Source organism: Vicugna pacos, chromosome 10 (assembly GCF_048564905.1).
Source record: "Vicugna pacos chromosome 10, VicPac4, whole genome shotgun sequence".
Taxonomy (NCBI): Eukaryota; Metazoa; Chordata; class Mammalia; order Artiodactyla; family Camelidae; genus Vicugna; species Vicugna pacos.
Window position 1 is genome coordinate 67950227 of NC_132996.1, and position 12108 is coordinate 67962334.

Genomic DNA, 12108 nt, shown 5'->3' on the forward strand with positions numbered 1-12108 from the left:
CAGAGACAGGGCTTGGTCCTCAGGGTGCCTGAGCCCCCTTGCCTCCCCTGCAGAGGCACGTCCACGGGGAAGAAGGTCTCGGTCTTGGTGGCTGCGGGGTTCCAGACAGGGAGCTGGGCTGGGCTGGGTGGCTTCTGGGACCCAGACACTCTCTTAGCCTGCCCAGCACCAAGAGTGAGAGCCACACTGGGTGAGAGGTGCTGCGCTGCGGCTGTGCAGGCAGCAGCTGGAAGAGGTGGCCGTGGGCCTCAGGCTGCTCGTCTGTCAAGGGGACCTACAGATCCCCTCCCATATTTGCTGCGGTCAAGGAGTGATCAAAAATGAGGCAAGTGGGCTGTGATTTTTATGAAATCCCTCACTTTGGCTTGTGGCTAAGAATTGGACAGAAATGCTTGGCTGCCCTTAGGCCTGGCACGCTGGAGAGGAGGGCTCTAAAGCCCCTGTGTGGGACCTCCCCCCACCCGTCTTGGGGCACAGGCTGGTGTCATCTTATTGGCCTGGGGCAGACACCTGGCTTGGGAGTGTCAGCCCAATAGAGGCTCCAGGTTATCCACAGATTCCAGGGCCTGGCTCCCAGGGGGTGTTCCCAGGTCCCCAGGAGGGTCACTTGGGGTCCCGGAGCGCACAGCCCTGGCGCCAGTCCCCTGCGCCCGAGGGAGACAGACGGCCAGTGCCCACCCACCCGCCGCCAGGCACTGTCACGTTCCAGCGCCTGACTCAGGCCGCGCGGGGCGGGGAGCCGGGAGGCGGCGCCGGCGCCCGCCTCGGCCCGGAGGCGGCACCAGGAAGCGCCCGCCCCGGCCGGAGCCGCCATGTAACCGGCGCCGCCCGGAGCCGAGTCGCGCGGGCCCCAGCGACCCGCCCGCCATGGGGGACGAGGATGAGGACGAGGGCTGTGCCGTGGAGCTGCAGATCACGGAAGGTGGGGCAGGGGTGACCGGGGGTGCAGGCTGGGTGATGGTTGCTCAAGCCAGTCGGGAGGGTTCCTGCACTAGCTGGGCTCATTTGCCCCCTGTGCCCGCAGCCAACCTGACCGGGCACGAGGAGAAGGTGGGCGTGGAGAACTTCCAGCTGCTCAAGGTGCTGGGCACGGGAGGTGAGGACCCTCATCCACCGGCAGGTGTCCCAGGCAGGGTGCCCTGGGCCTCTGGCCTGCACACCCTCCTGGGCTGGGCCAGGCCACCGCAATGCCCCCCACCCTCTCCCGGCACAGCCCGCCTTGCCTGCCTCGCCCTGCCCTGCCTGGGTTTGCATGCCCACTCCCAGGGCTGCTCCACGTTGACATCGCTCCTTCCTGGAAGGGCCTCCCAGATTTGCCAACACTCTTGGAGGCTTGCAGCCCTCCCATGCGATTTCACAGCTCCTCCCCTTGAGAGATATGAGAGCCCCTTCTCTGCCTTTGCAAACTCCATCCCTCCCCTGGCTGCACTACCTCTGCCTCCCTTCCTTGGCTTTGCATCCTCTTGCATCTGTCTGATCTTCCACAGGTTTGCACATGCCCCGCCCCCACCCTGTGCTGCAGGCCTCCTGGAGTCGTGTGCCCTCCAGCCTGGTTTGCACATCCCCTCCCTGGTTGTGCTCCTGGGGGTGTGCAAACCTTTTCCTAAGAAGGCTCTGCTAGCTTTTTGCACACCTGTCTCCCCCAACTTGCACACCCTCCTGGGTTGGCATCGCCTCCCACCCTCACCAATCTGCACCACCCTCCCGCTCACTGCCTACCCTCCGCCCACTTGCTGCTCCCACAGCCTACGGGAAGGTGTTCCTGGTGCGGAAGGCGGGCGGGCACGACGCGGGGAAGCTGTATGCCATGAAGGTGCTGCGCAAGGCGGCGCTGGTGCAGCGTGCCAAGACGCAGGAGCACACACGCACAGAGCGCTCCGTGCTGGAGCTGGTGCGCCAGGCGCCCTTCCTGGTCACGCTGCACTATGCCTTCCAGACTGATGCCAAGCTGCACCTCATCCTGGGTAAGGGCAGGCACATCCCAAACTTGGGGGCCATGGAGGCAGGTGGGGCCACCCATGGGGGCCGCTTCTCAACTTCCACCACCCCACCCAGACTATGTGAATGGTGGTGAGATGTTCACCCACCTCTACCAGCGCCAGTACTTCAAGGAGGCTGAGGTGCGCGTGTACGGGGGTGAGATCGTGCTGGCACTGGAACACCTGCACAAGGTGAGTGGGGACCTGGCCACCTGGCCACTGCTGTGGAACTGGGTCTGGGCCTTAGAAGGGGCCTGCAAACATAGCAGCCTTGGCTGTCTGGGGCATGATGGCCTCCGTGGGGAAGGAGGTCTCCTGGCAGGCAGGCGTCAGCACTGCCTGGTGGGGTCTCCTCCCCTGGTGCCTCCTCGAAGGGGCTTTCCTCTCACAGGGAACTTGGGGCTGTCTGGTGGGGCCATGTTCACCGAACTTCCTCAAATGGAGACCTCATGCCTTGGCTCCCAAAGGCGTCATGAAATGGGGCTCCTTACATGGGTTTCCTCTCCCTGGGGCCTCTCCATGGAGTCCTCCTTCCTTGCTTTTACATTTTAAATGGCTTCTCCTATCCAATGGCCCAGTTCTGCCCAGGTCCCCCCTGCACTGGACATCCCCTGCCTGCAGGGACGGGAGCTGTAGGAGCAGGATGGGGGGTGTCAGGGGAGGAGTCCTTAGTGCCCCCTTGCTCCTGCCAGCTGGGCATCATCTACCGAGATCTGAAGCTGGAGAACGTGCTGCTGGACTCCGAGGGCCATATCGTCCTCACGGACTTTGGGCTTAGCAAGGAGTTCTTGACTGAGGAGGTGAGTGAAGGGCAGTCTCTGCCTGCTGCACCCCACGCAGGCCTTCCCCTCCTGGCTCCTGCTTCAATGCCTGGCTCTGTGTTGCTTGGGGCTGCAGAGGTGAGTAGATCCAGGCCCTGCCTTTGGGAAGTTACCACTGCTCCAACCCTCACAAGTCCAGCCAGTCTTCCTCTGAGCCTTGGGGGCAGCTTGGTGTCCAAACGGGTCCTCTTACCCTCCCAGAAAGAGCGGACCTTCTCCTTCTGTGGCACCATCGAGTACATGGCTCCTGAAATCATCCGCAGCAAGTCGGGCCACGGCAAGGTGGGTTGGCAGCGGAGCGGGGTGTGCAGAGGTGATGCTGGGGTGGTCGCAGGCCCTCACCTGGCTCTGTCTGGCAGGCTGTGGACTGGTGGAGCCTTGGCATCCTGCTCTTCGAGCTGCTGACTGGGGCCTCGCCCTTCACCCTGGAGGGTGAGAGGAACACGCAGGCTGAGGTGTCTCGGTGAGCGGGGCTGGAAGCAGAGGGTGGCCGAGGGGCCTGGGCAGGGCTGGAGGGGGGCTCGCTGCCCCTGACGCCCCCCCCAATCCTCCCAGACGGATCCTGAAGTGCTCCCCTCCCTTCCCCCCCCGGATCGGGCCAGTGGCACAGGATCTACTGCAGCGGCTACTTTGCAAGGACCCTAAGAAGCGGCTGGGTGCAGGACCCCAAGGGGCACAGGAAGTGAAGAACCACCCCTTCTTCCAGGTGAGGCTCCTGGCTTGCCCCCATACTTCTGTGCACACACTGGGGCCAGGCTATTGCTCTGGGTTGGGGGACACTGGAGGGATGGTCTGAGATGGGCCAGTTTCACTTGATTTAGAAAACCAGCCAGGTAAATAAAGGTGCCCAGCACCTTGAGCAGCTGGAAGTTCTCCATACCCACCTTCTCCCCGTGCTCGGTCAGGTTGGCTGCGGGCACAGGGGGCAAATGAGCCCAGCTAGTGCAGGAACCCTCCTGACTGGCTGGAGCAGCCATCACTCATCTCTGTTGAAACTTGGAAGATGTGTTCTTGCTGTAAAGAATTCTAGTTTCACTGCCTGTCAGGGCTGGCAGGGACTTGAGAATGGATTCATTGGTTCTTTCATTGGATAGGTTCAGAGAAGTGAGGTGTCCTGCCCAAGATCACACAGTAAATGTGTAAAGCTGGGAACAGACTGCAGGTCTCCAGTCAACCCCAATCAGTACTAAAAGTCACACTTATGACTCTTAGAATCCACTCAGGGTTTTGGTCTTTGTCCCCGTACAGTCTTTGTGCCTGTACTTCAGCGGATGCATCTGAATCGGCTGCATGGGTTTTGTTCACTTACTAAAAGCACACATCTGTTAGGGTGCAGAGTGAGTTCTATCTCCTCGTGAGACCTCGCTGGCTCGGGCACTGTGCATGGCCAGTGTCACTGTCTAGCAGGACCCTGTGACAATGAACACCTGTGTCTTGGCCCTTTGCTTGCATTATTTCATGTAAGCCAGAACCATCCTTAATATCCTCATCTTTGTAGATGAGGCCTGTAGAACATGGTCCATAAATAGCAAATAAGAATAGGCCAATATCAAGTATAGGTGGATCAGTCCCCTCTAGGAACCTCTCATAGGTGACAGCTCTGTGCTTGAATATCCCTCCACCCACTGTGATCCATCCTCCATCTCACAGTCCATCTTTGTAGATGAGGAAACTGAGGTTCAGAGAGGTTAAGTAATTTGTCCCAAGTTGCTAAGCCAAGTGATGGAGCTCAGATTCAAATCCAGGTCTGGGTGACTTGAAGGCCCATGCTGTTAATTGTTATGTTCTGTTTACATGTGGGAATTAGATATGCCCCCTTTCTGACACAGTAACAAAAGCATCCATTTATAGGCACTTACTGTGGGCCAGGCACCCTTGCTGTGAGTGCCTTCTCCTTGAATCTTCCCAGCAAGTACTGCATGGAAGAACCCTTAGAAAAGCTTTCTGAGACAGGAATCTAAGTCTCTGTGATGAAGATATCCCTTGCTGTGAAGCCAAGCTCAATTAGAAAAAAAAGTTCCTCTGTACTTAGCCTGTAGCCTCCATCCCCAGGATTGCCTCATGGTACAAGACGACTGCTGGAGCTCTTGCTATCTAGGCTGCTCTTCAGGCAGGAAGAAGGAGGGGAAGGGCAAAAAGTGCACTTAACCAACATTTATCCTCTTCTTGAGGCTCTTTCCCTGGATTCCTACCTTGTAATTCTTGCTTACAAGTAATTGGTCACTGCTAACTGCAAGGAAGTTTGTAAAATACTGTTTTTTAGTTGTGTACATTGCTTCCTGAAATAAAATTGGGGCTGGGGCTATAGCTCTAAGGAAGACAGGGAGAACGGATGTTGGGCAAGCAATGAATGGGCTCTGTCACATTGGTTTAAACATAAAAAGGCATGTTTTAGCTCCCATAAATGAAAAGTCCAACGGAAAGTGGCCTGCTTTCAGGCAAAGCTGCATCCAGGTGCTGAAATCTATGTTATTAGGAATTTCTTTGTCTCTTCGTTCTACTTTTCTGCACAAGCACCTCATCATTAGACCCTGAGGAGCTTCCCAGCAGTTCCAGGGCCATATCCTCCCAAATTTAAGTCCAGTAGAAGAGATTTGGGGTTTTTTTGCACATCAATTCTCTTAAAAGTCCCAGAATTGACTGAGTGTGGTGGAGGGGTGATTCTCTGAGGGAAATAGGGATTCTGTTATCAGAGGAAGGGAAACAGAAGCCCTAGAGGCAGGAAGAACAGCTTCCCACCCAAAAGCCAGAGAGACCTTTGCCTCACTAAGGAGCTGCCCAGTGAGGGTGGCCTGAGTGGACAGGGTTTTCCACTTCCTGCCCTTTGACCCTCCATCTCATTCCTTTTCAACAGGGTCTGGATTGGGCTGCTCTGGCTGCCAGGAAGATTCCAGCCCCATTTCGACCCCAGATCCGCTCAGAGTTGGATGTGGGCAACTTTGCAGAGGAATTTACCCGGTTAGAGCCTGTCTACTCACCCCCTGGCAGCCCCCCACCCGGGGACTCTCGCATCTTCCAGGTGAGTGAGAGCTCACAGATCCACAGATGTGAGGGAGGCAGGATGCTGACCTGTGGGCACTGCACAGGCCCTGTGTTCTGATCAGGACTCAGCATCTTCCCCAGGTCTCTCCACTCGTAGGGTACCTAGAATTGTCAGTCATAGAGGCCACTGTGGCTGTATATGTCTTTGAACTTCCTAGTTTATCTCTAAATTTCATGTTAATTTCCCTTCTTCTCCATCTTATTTCTTTATTGTTATGTAAAAATACTGTTTTCAATTATTCACTTGTTTAAGTGGACACCTAGGAGGAGATGCCTTGTTTATACTGTGGCTTTGCATGTCCCTTGGCATACCATAGCACATTACTGGAGGCACAGGCACCCTTCTCCCAGTTTTAGAAGCTTAGGCCTGTTGGACAAGTCCAAACTTCTTTGCTCGGCATTTGAGGCCTTGCATGATGTGGTCTGTGCTCAGTGGCCTGGCCTCAGCCCTCACCGTTGTTCCACTTGCTTCTCTAGTACCTCCGAACTGCTCAGAGGTTCTGGAACACACCTCTGTACCTTCGCATATGTGGTTCCCTCCATCTGGAGTTCCTTCCCCACGGTTGCCCACTTGGCAAAATTTAAGCCTTGTTGTCTGGTGCTGCCCCCGTGAAGTTCTTCCTGCTCCTCTGGCCTTGGGCTGCCGTTTCCTTGTGTCCTCAGCAGACAGCATCTCCTTCTGAGCAGTTTGTCAGGTTGTATTCTGACACCGACTAAGACTGCCTCACCTGGTATGGAGCACCCAGAGGGACTAGGTGTTTAATTTCTGTGTCCCTATGCCCAGCTTGGGGGCCTGGCCTGTAGAACATGGTCCATAAATAGTAAATAAGAATAGGCCAATATCAAGTATAGGTGGATCAGTCCCCTCTAGGAACCTCTCATAGGTGACAGCTCTGTGCTTGAATATCCCTCCACCCACTGTGATCCATCCTCCATCTCACAGTCCTAACAAGCAAGTTCTTTCTTGTGAGTCAGTGGTTATTTTCATTCATTTGTTGAATGATTCAAAAATATATACTGAGTGCCTTCAATGTGCCAGGCACTGACCTGGGCACTGGGAACATATCAATGGACCTAACAGACCAAAATCTCACCTACATGTAGCTTGCATTCTAGTACACAGTGCTGCTGCATTTTTAGGAGAAAACTGCACATTGTTAAAATTACCCTTGAGAATTCTTTGAATTGCCAGGACATGGATCTTTAGGAAAGGCAAAGAATTAACCCAGGGTTTCTGTTTACATTTCCTCAGTAGCTCCTACTTGGAGAGGACACCAAAGTTTGATTTGTAAGAAAGGAATAAAGACTTTTTGTCCTGAGTTGGTCTAGTTGAATTCTCATAAGCTAAGCACGTGTGAGGCCAGGCCACAATTCTCTCATGCGTTTTTGCCTATCATATTCTGGGCCACTACATGGTGCCCTTAACACTTGGGGGGATCACTGTGATGAGAAAAGTAGAGTCACAGACTGGTGGGGGGACAGACATGGCCCCAAGCGATCACAGAACAAGGTGGAATAAAATGTCCACATATCCTGTGTGCACCAGGATACAAAAGTATCATCCCCAACCACTCCAGTTCAGGGTCTTTTATCTGCCCCCGCCCCCCTTCCTGCTGGGTCTGGCCCTTTGGTGACTCCATCTGCACCCCAGCCCCCGATGCCCATACACCCCTAACAACCCCCCCTCCCACCAGGGATACTCCTTCGTTGCGCCATCCATCCTGTTTGACCAGAACAATGCGGTGATGACAGATGTGCTGGAAGCATCTGGCGCTGGAGACCGGCCTGGCCGGGCAGCAGTGGCCAGGAGTGCCATGATGCAGGTGGGTTGGGCCAGGGTGGGGAGAAGTGGGCTTGGGGGCATCTGGGCTTCAGGACTCTAGACCTGGCTTCACCAGGCGCCCGCTGTGACTTCGGTGAGGTCCGGAGCTTCTCCGAAGTGGGGCGTGGCATGGCCACAAGGCTCCCCGGTAGGACTTCTGACGCGGCCCCTTCGCCCCCAGGACTCGCCTTTCTTCCAGCAGTACGAGCTGGACCTGCGGGAGCCCGCGCTAGGCCAGGGTAGCTTCTCCGTGTGCCGCCGCTGCCGCCAGCGCCAGAGCGGCCAGGAGTTCGCAGTCAAGATCCTCAGCCGCAGGTGGGCGGGCCCGGGGTGGGTGGGGCCCGGCAGAGAGGATTCCGGGAGGGCGGGGCCGGAGGTCAGCTGTCCTGACCTTGCTTGCCCTGACCCCAGGCTGGAGGCAAATACGCAGCGTGAAGTGGCTGCCCTGCGGATGTGCCAGTCGCACCCCAACGTGGTGAAGCTGCACGAAGTGCATCATGACCAGGTGACGCCTTGCTGGGCTGGGGCGGAACGCAGGGACGCTGGAGGCTGCGCATGGAGGGTGGGCGAGGGTCGGGGAAGAGGACAGGAGGTGGGGCCTAAGGGCGCGTGGGCGGGGCCTGAGGGTGCCTGAGGCTCGGGAGGCCATGGAGGTGGGATTTAAGGCGAGTAGGGCCTGAGGACCGGAAGGCGGAGTTGAGGATGACCAAGGGAACGGAATTTGAGGGCGTGAGGGGGAGGTAGGATTTATAGGAGAGGGGTTTTAAGGTGGCCAAAGGGACAGGGGCCTGGAAGACAGGTATAACCTAAACCGGAGCCTAAAGAGTTTCTCAGGGTGGTCTTCAGGTCAGAGCTCGAACATGGGCGGGGCCTGAAGGTGACGGCGGGCGGGCAGGGATCGGGCTGGTGGATGGGACCCCGCCGGATCGATAGGTGGTGACAGTGACCCAGGTGGTGACCGAAGCCCACTGCGGCGCCCACAGCTGCATACGTACCTGGTTCTGGAGCTGTTGCAGGGAGGGGAGCTGCTGGAGCACATCCGCAAGAAGCGGCACTTCAGCGAGTCCGAGGCGAGCCAGATCCTGCGCAGCCTCGTGTCGGCCGTGAGCTTCATGCATGAAGAGGCGGGCGTGGTTCACCGCGACCTAAAGCCCGAGGTGGGCGCAGGCCCTCGGCAGACTGGGAGGGCTTCGGCGCGAAGGGCCAGTCTCTGACGGTCGTCCTGCCGCCCCCATAGAACATATTGTACGCCGATGACACGCCCGGAGCACCGGTAAAGATCATCGACTTCGGGTTTGCGCGGCTGCGCCCACAGAGCCCCGCTGGACCCATGCAGACGCCCTGCTTCACGCTACAGTACGCGGCCCCCGAGCTGCTGGCGCAGCAGGGCTACGACGAGTCCTGCGACCTCTGGAGCCTCGGCGTCATTCTGGTATGGGACGGGATCCATGGGGAGATGTCAGGAATCCTCTTGGTGGGGGTGGCACGGTTTGGTCAGAGGCTGGGGTCAGAGGTCGTCCTAATCCGGAGGCGGGGTCGCTCCGGTGCTGAGGGCAGGGCACACGAGTATTAGGGGTTGGAAGTCAGAGTTTATCACTCATGGGCCTCAGGAGTTACCCTTGTGGAGAGGGTGAGTGGTCCTGCGGTGGGCTGAGTCAGTTTCCTGGCCTCCATTGACCCTGGAACCTGGACTGGTCTCTCTTTTCCTTCCCCCCACCCAGTACATGATGCTGTCGGGGCAGGTCCCCTTCCAGGGGGCCTCAGGCCAGGGCGGGCAGAGCCAGGCGGCAGAGATCATGTGCAAGATCCGCGAAGGGCGCTTCTCCCTTGATGGGGAGGCCTGGCAGGGCGTGTCTGAGGAAGCCAAGGAGCTGGTCCGAGGTGCGGAACCAGAGGTCACAGACCATGTTTGCGGCAGGGGACGCCATGGGGTTATGGTGGGACAGGGATTGACACTGGGTCAGGTATCCTGGTGGGGGACCTGTCGGGGAGGCGTGGGGCTGTTAGGATCTCCCTACAGCGTCTACTCTCGGCCTGGTCCCAACACTTCCTCACCCGCCTCGCCTCCAGGGCTCCTGACTGTGGACCCTGCCAAGCGGCTGAAGCTCGAGGGGCTGCGGGGCAGCTCGTGGTTGCAGGATGGCAGCGCGCGCTCCTCGCCTCCCCTTCGGACGCCGGATGTGCTGGAGTCCTCTGGGCCGGCTGTGCGCTCCGGGCTCAACGCCACCTTTATGGTGAGGGGCTGGGCCTTCGGGTGGGGGACTGAGCCTGGAGAAGCGGGGCCTCTGGGAGGTGACTCCGCAGAGTCCAGAACGTTCATCTGAGTCCTGGCCTCTGGTCGGCCGGGGCCCTGACCTTTCAAGAGGCTGGAGGCCAAAGATCTGTTGGCCCTGACCTAGCGGGATGGGAGGGAGGGTCTGGGATGGGGGCCAAAGTTAGGATTTGGAAGTCGAGGCCGGGCCGGTGGGACTTCCCCTCTCCTTTCCGCCAGGCGTTCAACCGGGGCAAACGCGAGGGTTTCTTCCTGAAGAGCGTGGAAAACGCGCCGCTGGCCAAGAGGCGGAAACAGAAGCTGCGGACCGCCGCCACCTCCCGCCGCGTCTCTCCTGCGCCAGCCAGCGTCCCCGGCCGCGCCCCTGCCGCCAAGGGAGCCCCCCGACGAGCCAACGGACCCCTGCCTCCCTCCTAGCCCCGGCCACTGTGACCACCCCCCCAAGGGACTGTGATCCGGGAGGCCGGCTTGCTGCCCCCAGGCCTCTCGCGTCGGCTCCGCCCCACCCCCAGGGATCGTTACCCTTCGCTACCCTTCCCCTCTTTCTCCCCACCCCATCCCAAGACAGAGCAGAAGTATTTTTATAAGCAGAGAATTTTTTTTTATGTCTTACCAGATAGAGTTAGAAATGCAGGGAGGGAGGGGGCCTGCTGGGGAGTGACGTGTGGGGGGCCCTCTGCCAAGATGCTGCCTCATCTGATGGAAGGAACTTCTCCCCCAGGGGCTGCTCCAGCAGGGGAGGGCTCCTCCCCCATTTCTAAGCACTGAGTTGCCACAGGGAGAAACTGGGACCTCTCCCCTGCCCTCCCCTGAGGTCCTGCTCTTGGGAGGGGGCACCCCTTCAAACTGTCACTTTATGGACTGTCTGTGCAATTATGTCCACCAAAGACCTGTGTTGGGGGGCCGGTCAGCAAGAGGCCCGGGGGACCTCCTGAAGCATTTCTGCCTCACTTTGTGTCACCTGCTTCTCCCCTATTGGGGTTAAGGAAGGAAGTAGGCAACCCACTAAAATGGGAGGCCCCCTTCTCACCCATCCCCTCCCCTTTGGCACAGCTGCCCTTAGCTGGGTGGGGCCTTGGGGGTCTGGGCTGGGCATCCATAGTCACTGCCTCAGCCCATCCAGGCTGTGCCTTTGACTTTAAAATAAAAGTCCACCCAGTGCTGTGTGTGGCATCTGCGTGTGTATGTGTGTGGGTGTGTGGGGGTCAATGGGGCCTGTAGCCTCAGAGAGGAGAGACAGGGCAGACCCTGCCTGGTACCAAAGATGGTTCCATTTGTCCTTGGCATTTGACAGGAACAGTAGGAGGACCAGTCTTGAGTGTATCTGACAGCTCTATCATGTATCGTTTAGGATTCTCCTGATTGTAAGTAGAAAATCCGATCTAAACTTGCTTCAGCCCAACAGGATTTTTATTCTTTTTAAACTATACAATCCTGGTGTACCTTCAGGCAAGGCCTGATCAGGATGCAAACACATGATCAGGACTCAGCTTCCCTGTCTCAGCTTTTTATTCTTTTCTTTCTTTCTTTCTTTCTTTCTTTCTTTCTTTCTTTCTTTCTTTCTTTCTTTCTTTCTTTCTTTCTTTCTTTCTTTCTTTCTTTCTTTCTTCCTTCCTTCCTTCCTTCCTTCCTTCCTTCCTTCCTTCCTTCCTTCCTTTCTTTCTTTCTTTCTTTTCTTTCTTTCTTTTCTTTCTTTCTTTTTTTGGTGTTGTTGATGTCTGGAGGACTCTTCTTTTGGCCCCAAGATGGGTGCCAGGTACTGCCGGGAGGCTACAGGTTGAAATCTGGTGATAGTCTTTGTTTTAGCATTCTCCTCAGAAATCCGGAGATGTACCCTGATTAGATCTATTTGGGTCAGGTGCCTATCCTGAACCAATTGCTGTGGCCAGAGATGCAGTGTGCTGATTGGCTTAGATCTAGATCTTGGCCTCCCCTCTGCAAGCTCATTGGGTGGAGAGCAGGAGAAGGCGTGGACGCTAGAGAGAGGTCAGTTGGACAGGGCTTGGTGCCTGTCAGGAAGGGAGAGCTGGGGAGCAGCTCATACCCTTGGCTCTGACAGTGGTCAGAGTGCCCTCTCAGGGGCGGTGTGAGACTGCCCTTGTGTCATCCCTGCTGGGTGGTTGTGGCCATCGGGCAGTTTGGCCTAAGCACCTCTGCACACGCCAGCTCAGG

The 12108-nt window shown here is 57.3% G+C and overlaps 1 protein-coding gene across 2 annotated transcripts; it reads left to right on the plus strand.

The window, feature by feature from the left end:
* Positions 1 to 590: 590 nt before the first annotated feature.
* Positions 591 to 11102, plus strand: RPS6KA4 (ribosomal protein S6 kinase A4). 2 transcript variants are annotated; one of them, XM_006216658.4, is made up of 17 exons: positions 591 to 922; positions 1025 to 1096; positions 1746 to 1964; positions 2056 to 2171; positions 2672 to 2779; positions 3002 to 3082; positions 3160 to 3263; positions 3356 to 3506; positions 5655 to 5819; positions 7537 to 7665; positions 7846 to 7979; positions 8076 to 8169; positions 8648 to 8821; positions 8902 to 9096; positions 9386 to 9545; positions 9735 to 9898; positions 10156 to 11102. In XM_006216658.4, the coding sequence occupies exons 1-17, from the start codon at positions 868 to 870 to the stop codon at positions 10351 to 10353; spliced, it is 2319 nt and encodes a 772-aa protein (XP_006216720.3). In that variant the 5' UTR covers positions 591 to 867; the 3' UTR covers positions 10354 to 11102. The 2 variants fall into 2 exon arrangements, with proteins under 2 accessions (XP_006216720.3, XP_015105399.2); XM_015249913.3 differs by lacking the exon at positions 1025 to 1096.
* Positions 11103 to 12108: the final 1006 nt, after the last annotated feature.

Excerpts from the sequence above, each read along its gene's own strand:
- RPS6KA4 (XM_006216658.4), top strand. The coding sequence starts at position 868 with ATGGGGGACGAGGATGAGGACGAGGGCTGTGCCGTGGAGCTGCAGATC. Across the intron at positions 1,097-1,745 it reads CAAGGTGCTGGGCACGGGAG|CCTACGGGAAGGTGTTCCTG; the intron begins GTGAGGACCCTC and ends CTGCTCCCACAG. Across the intron at positions 3,507-5,654 it reads AGAACCACCCCTTCTTCCAG|GGTCTGGATTGGGCTGCTCT; the intron begins GTGAGGCTCCTG and ends CCTTTTCAACAG.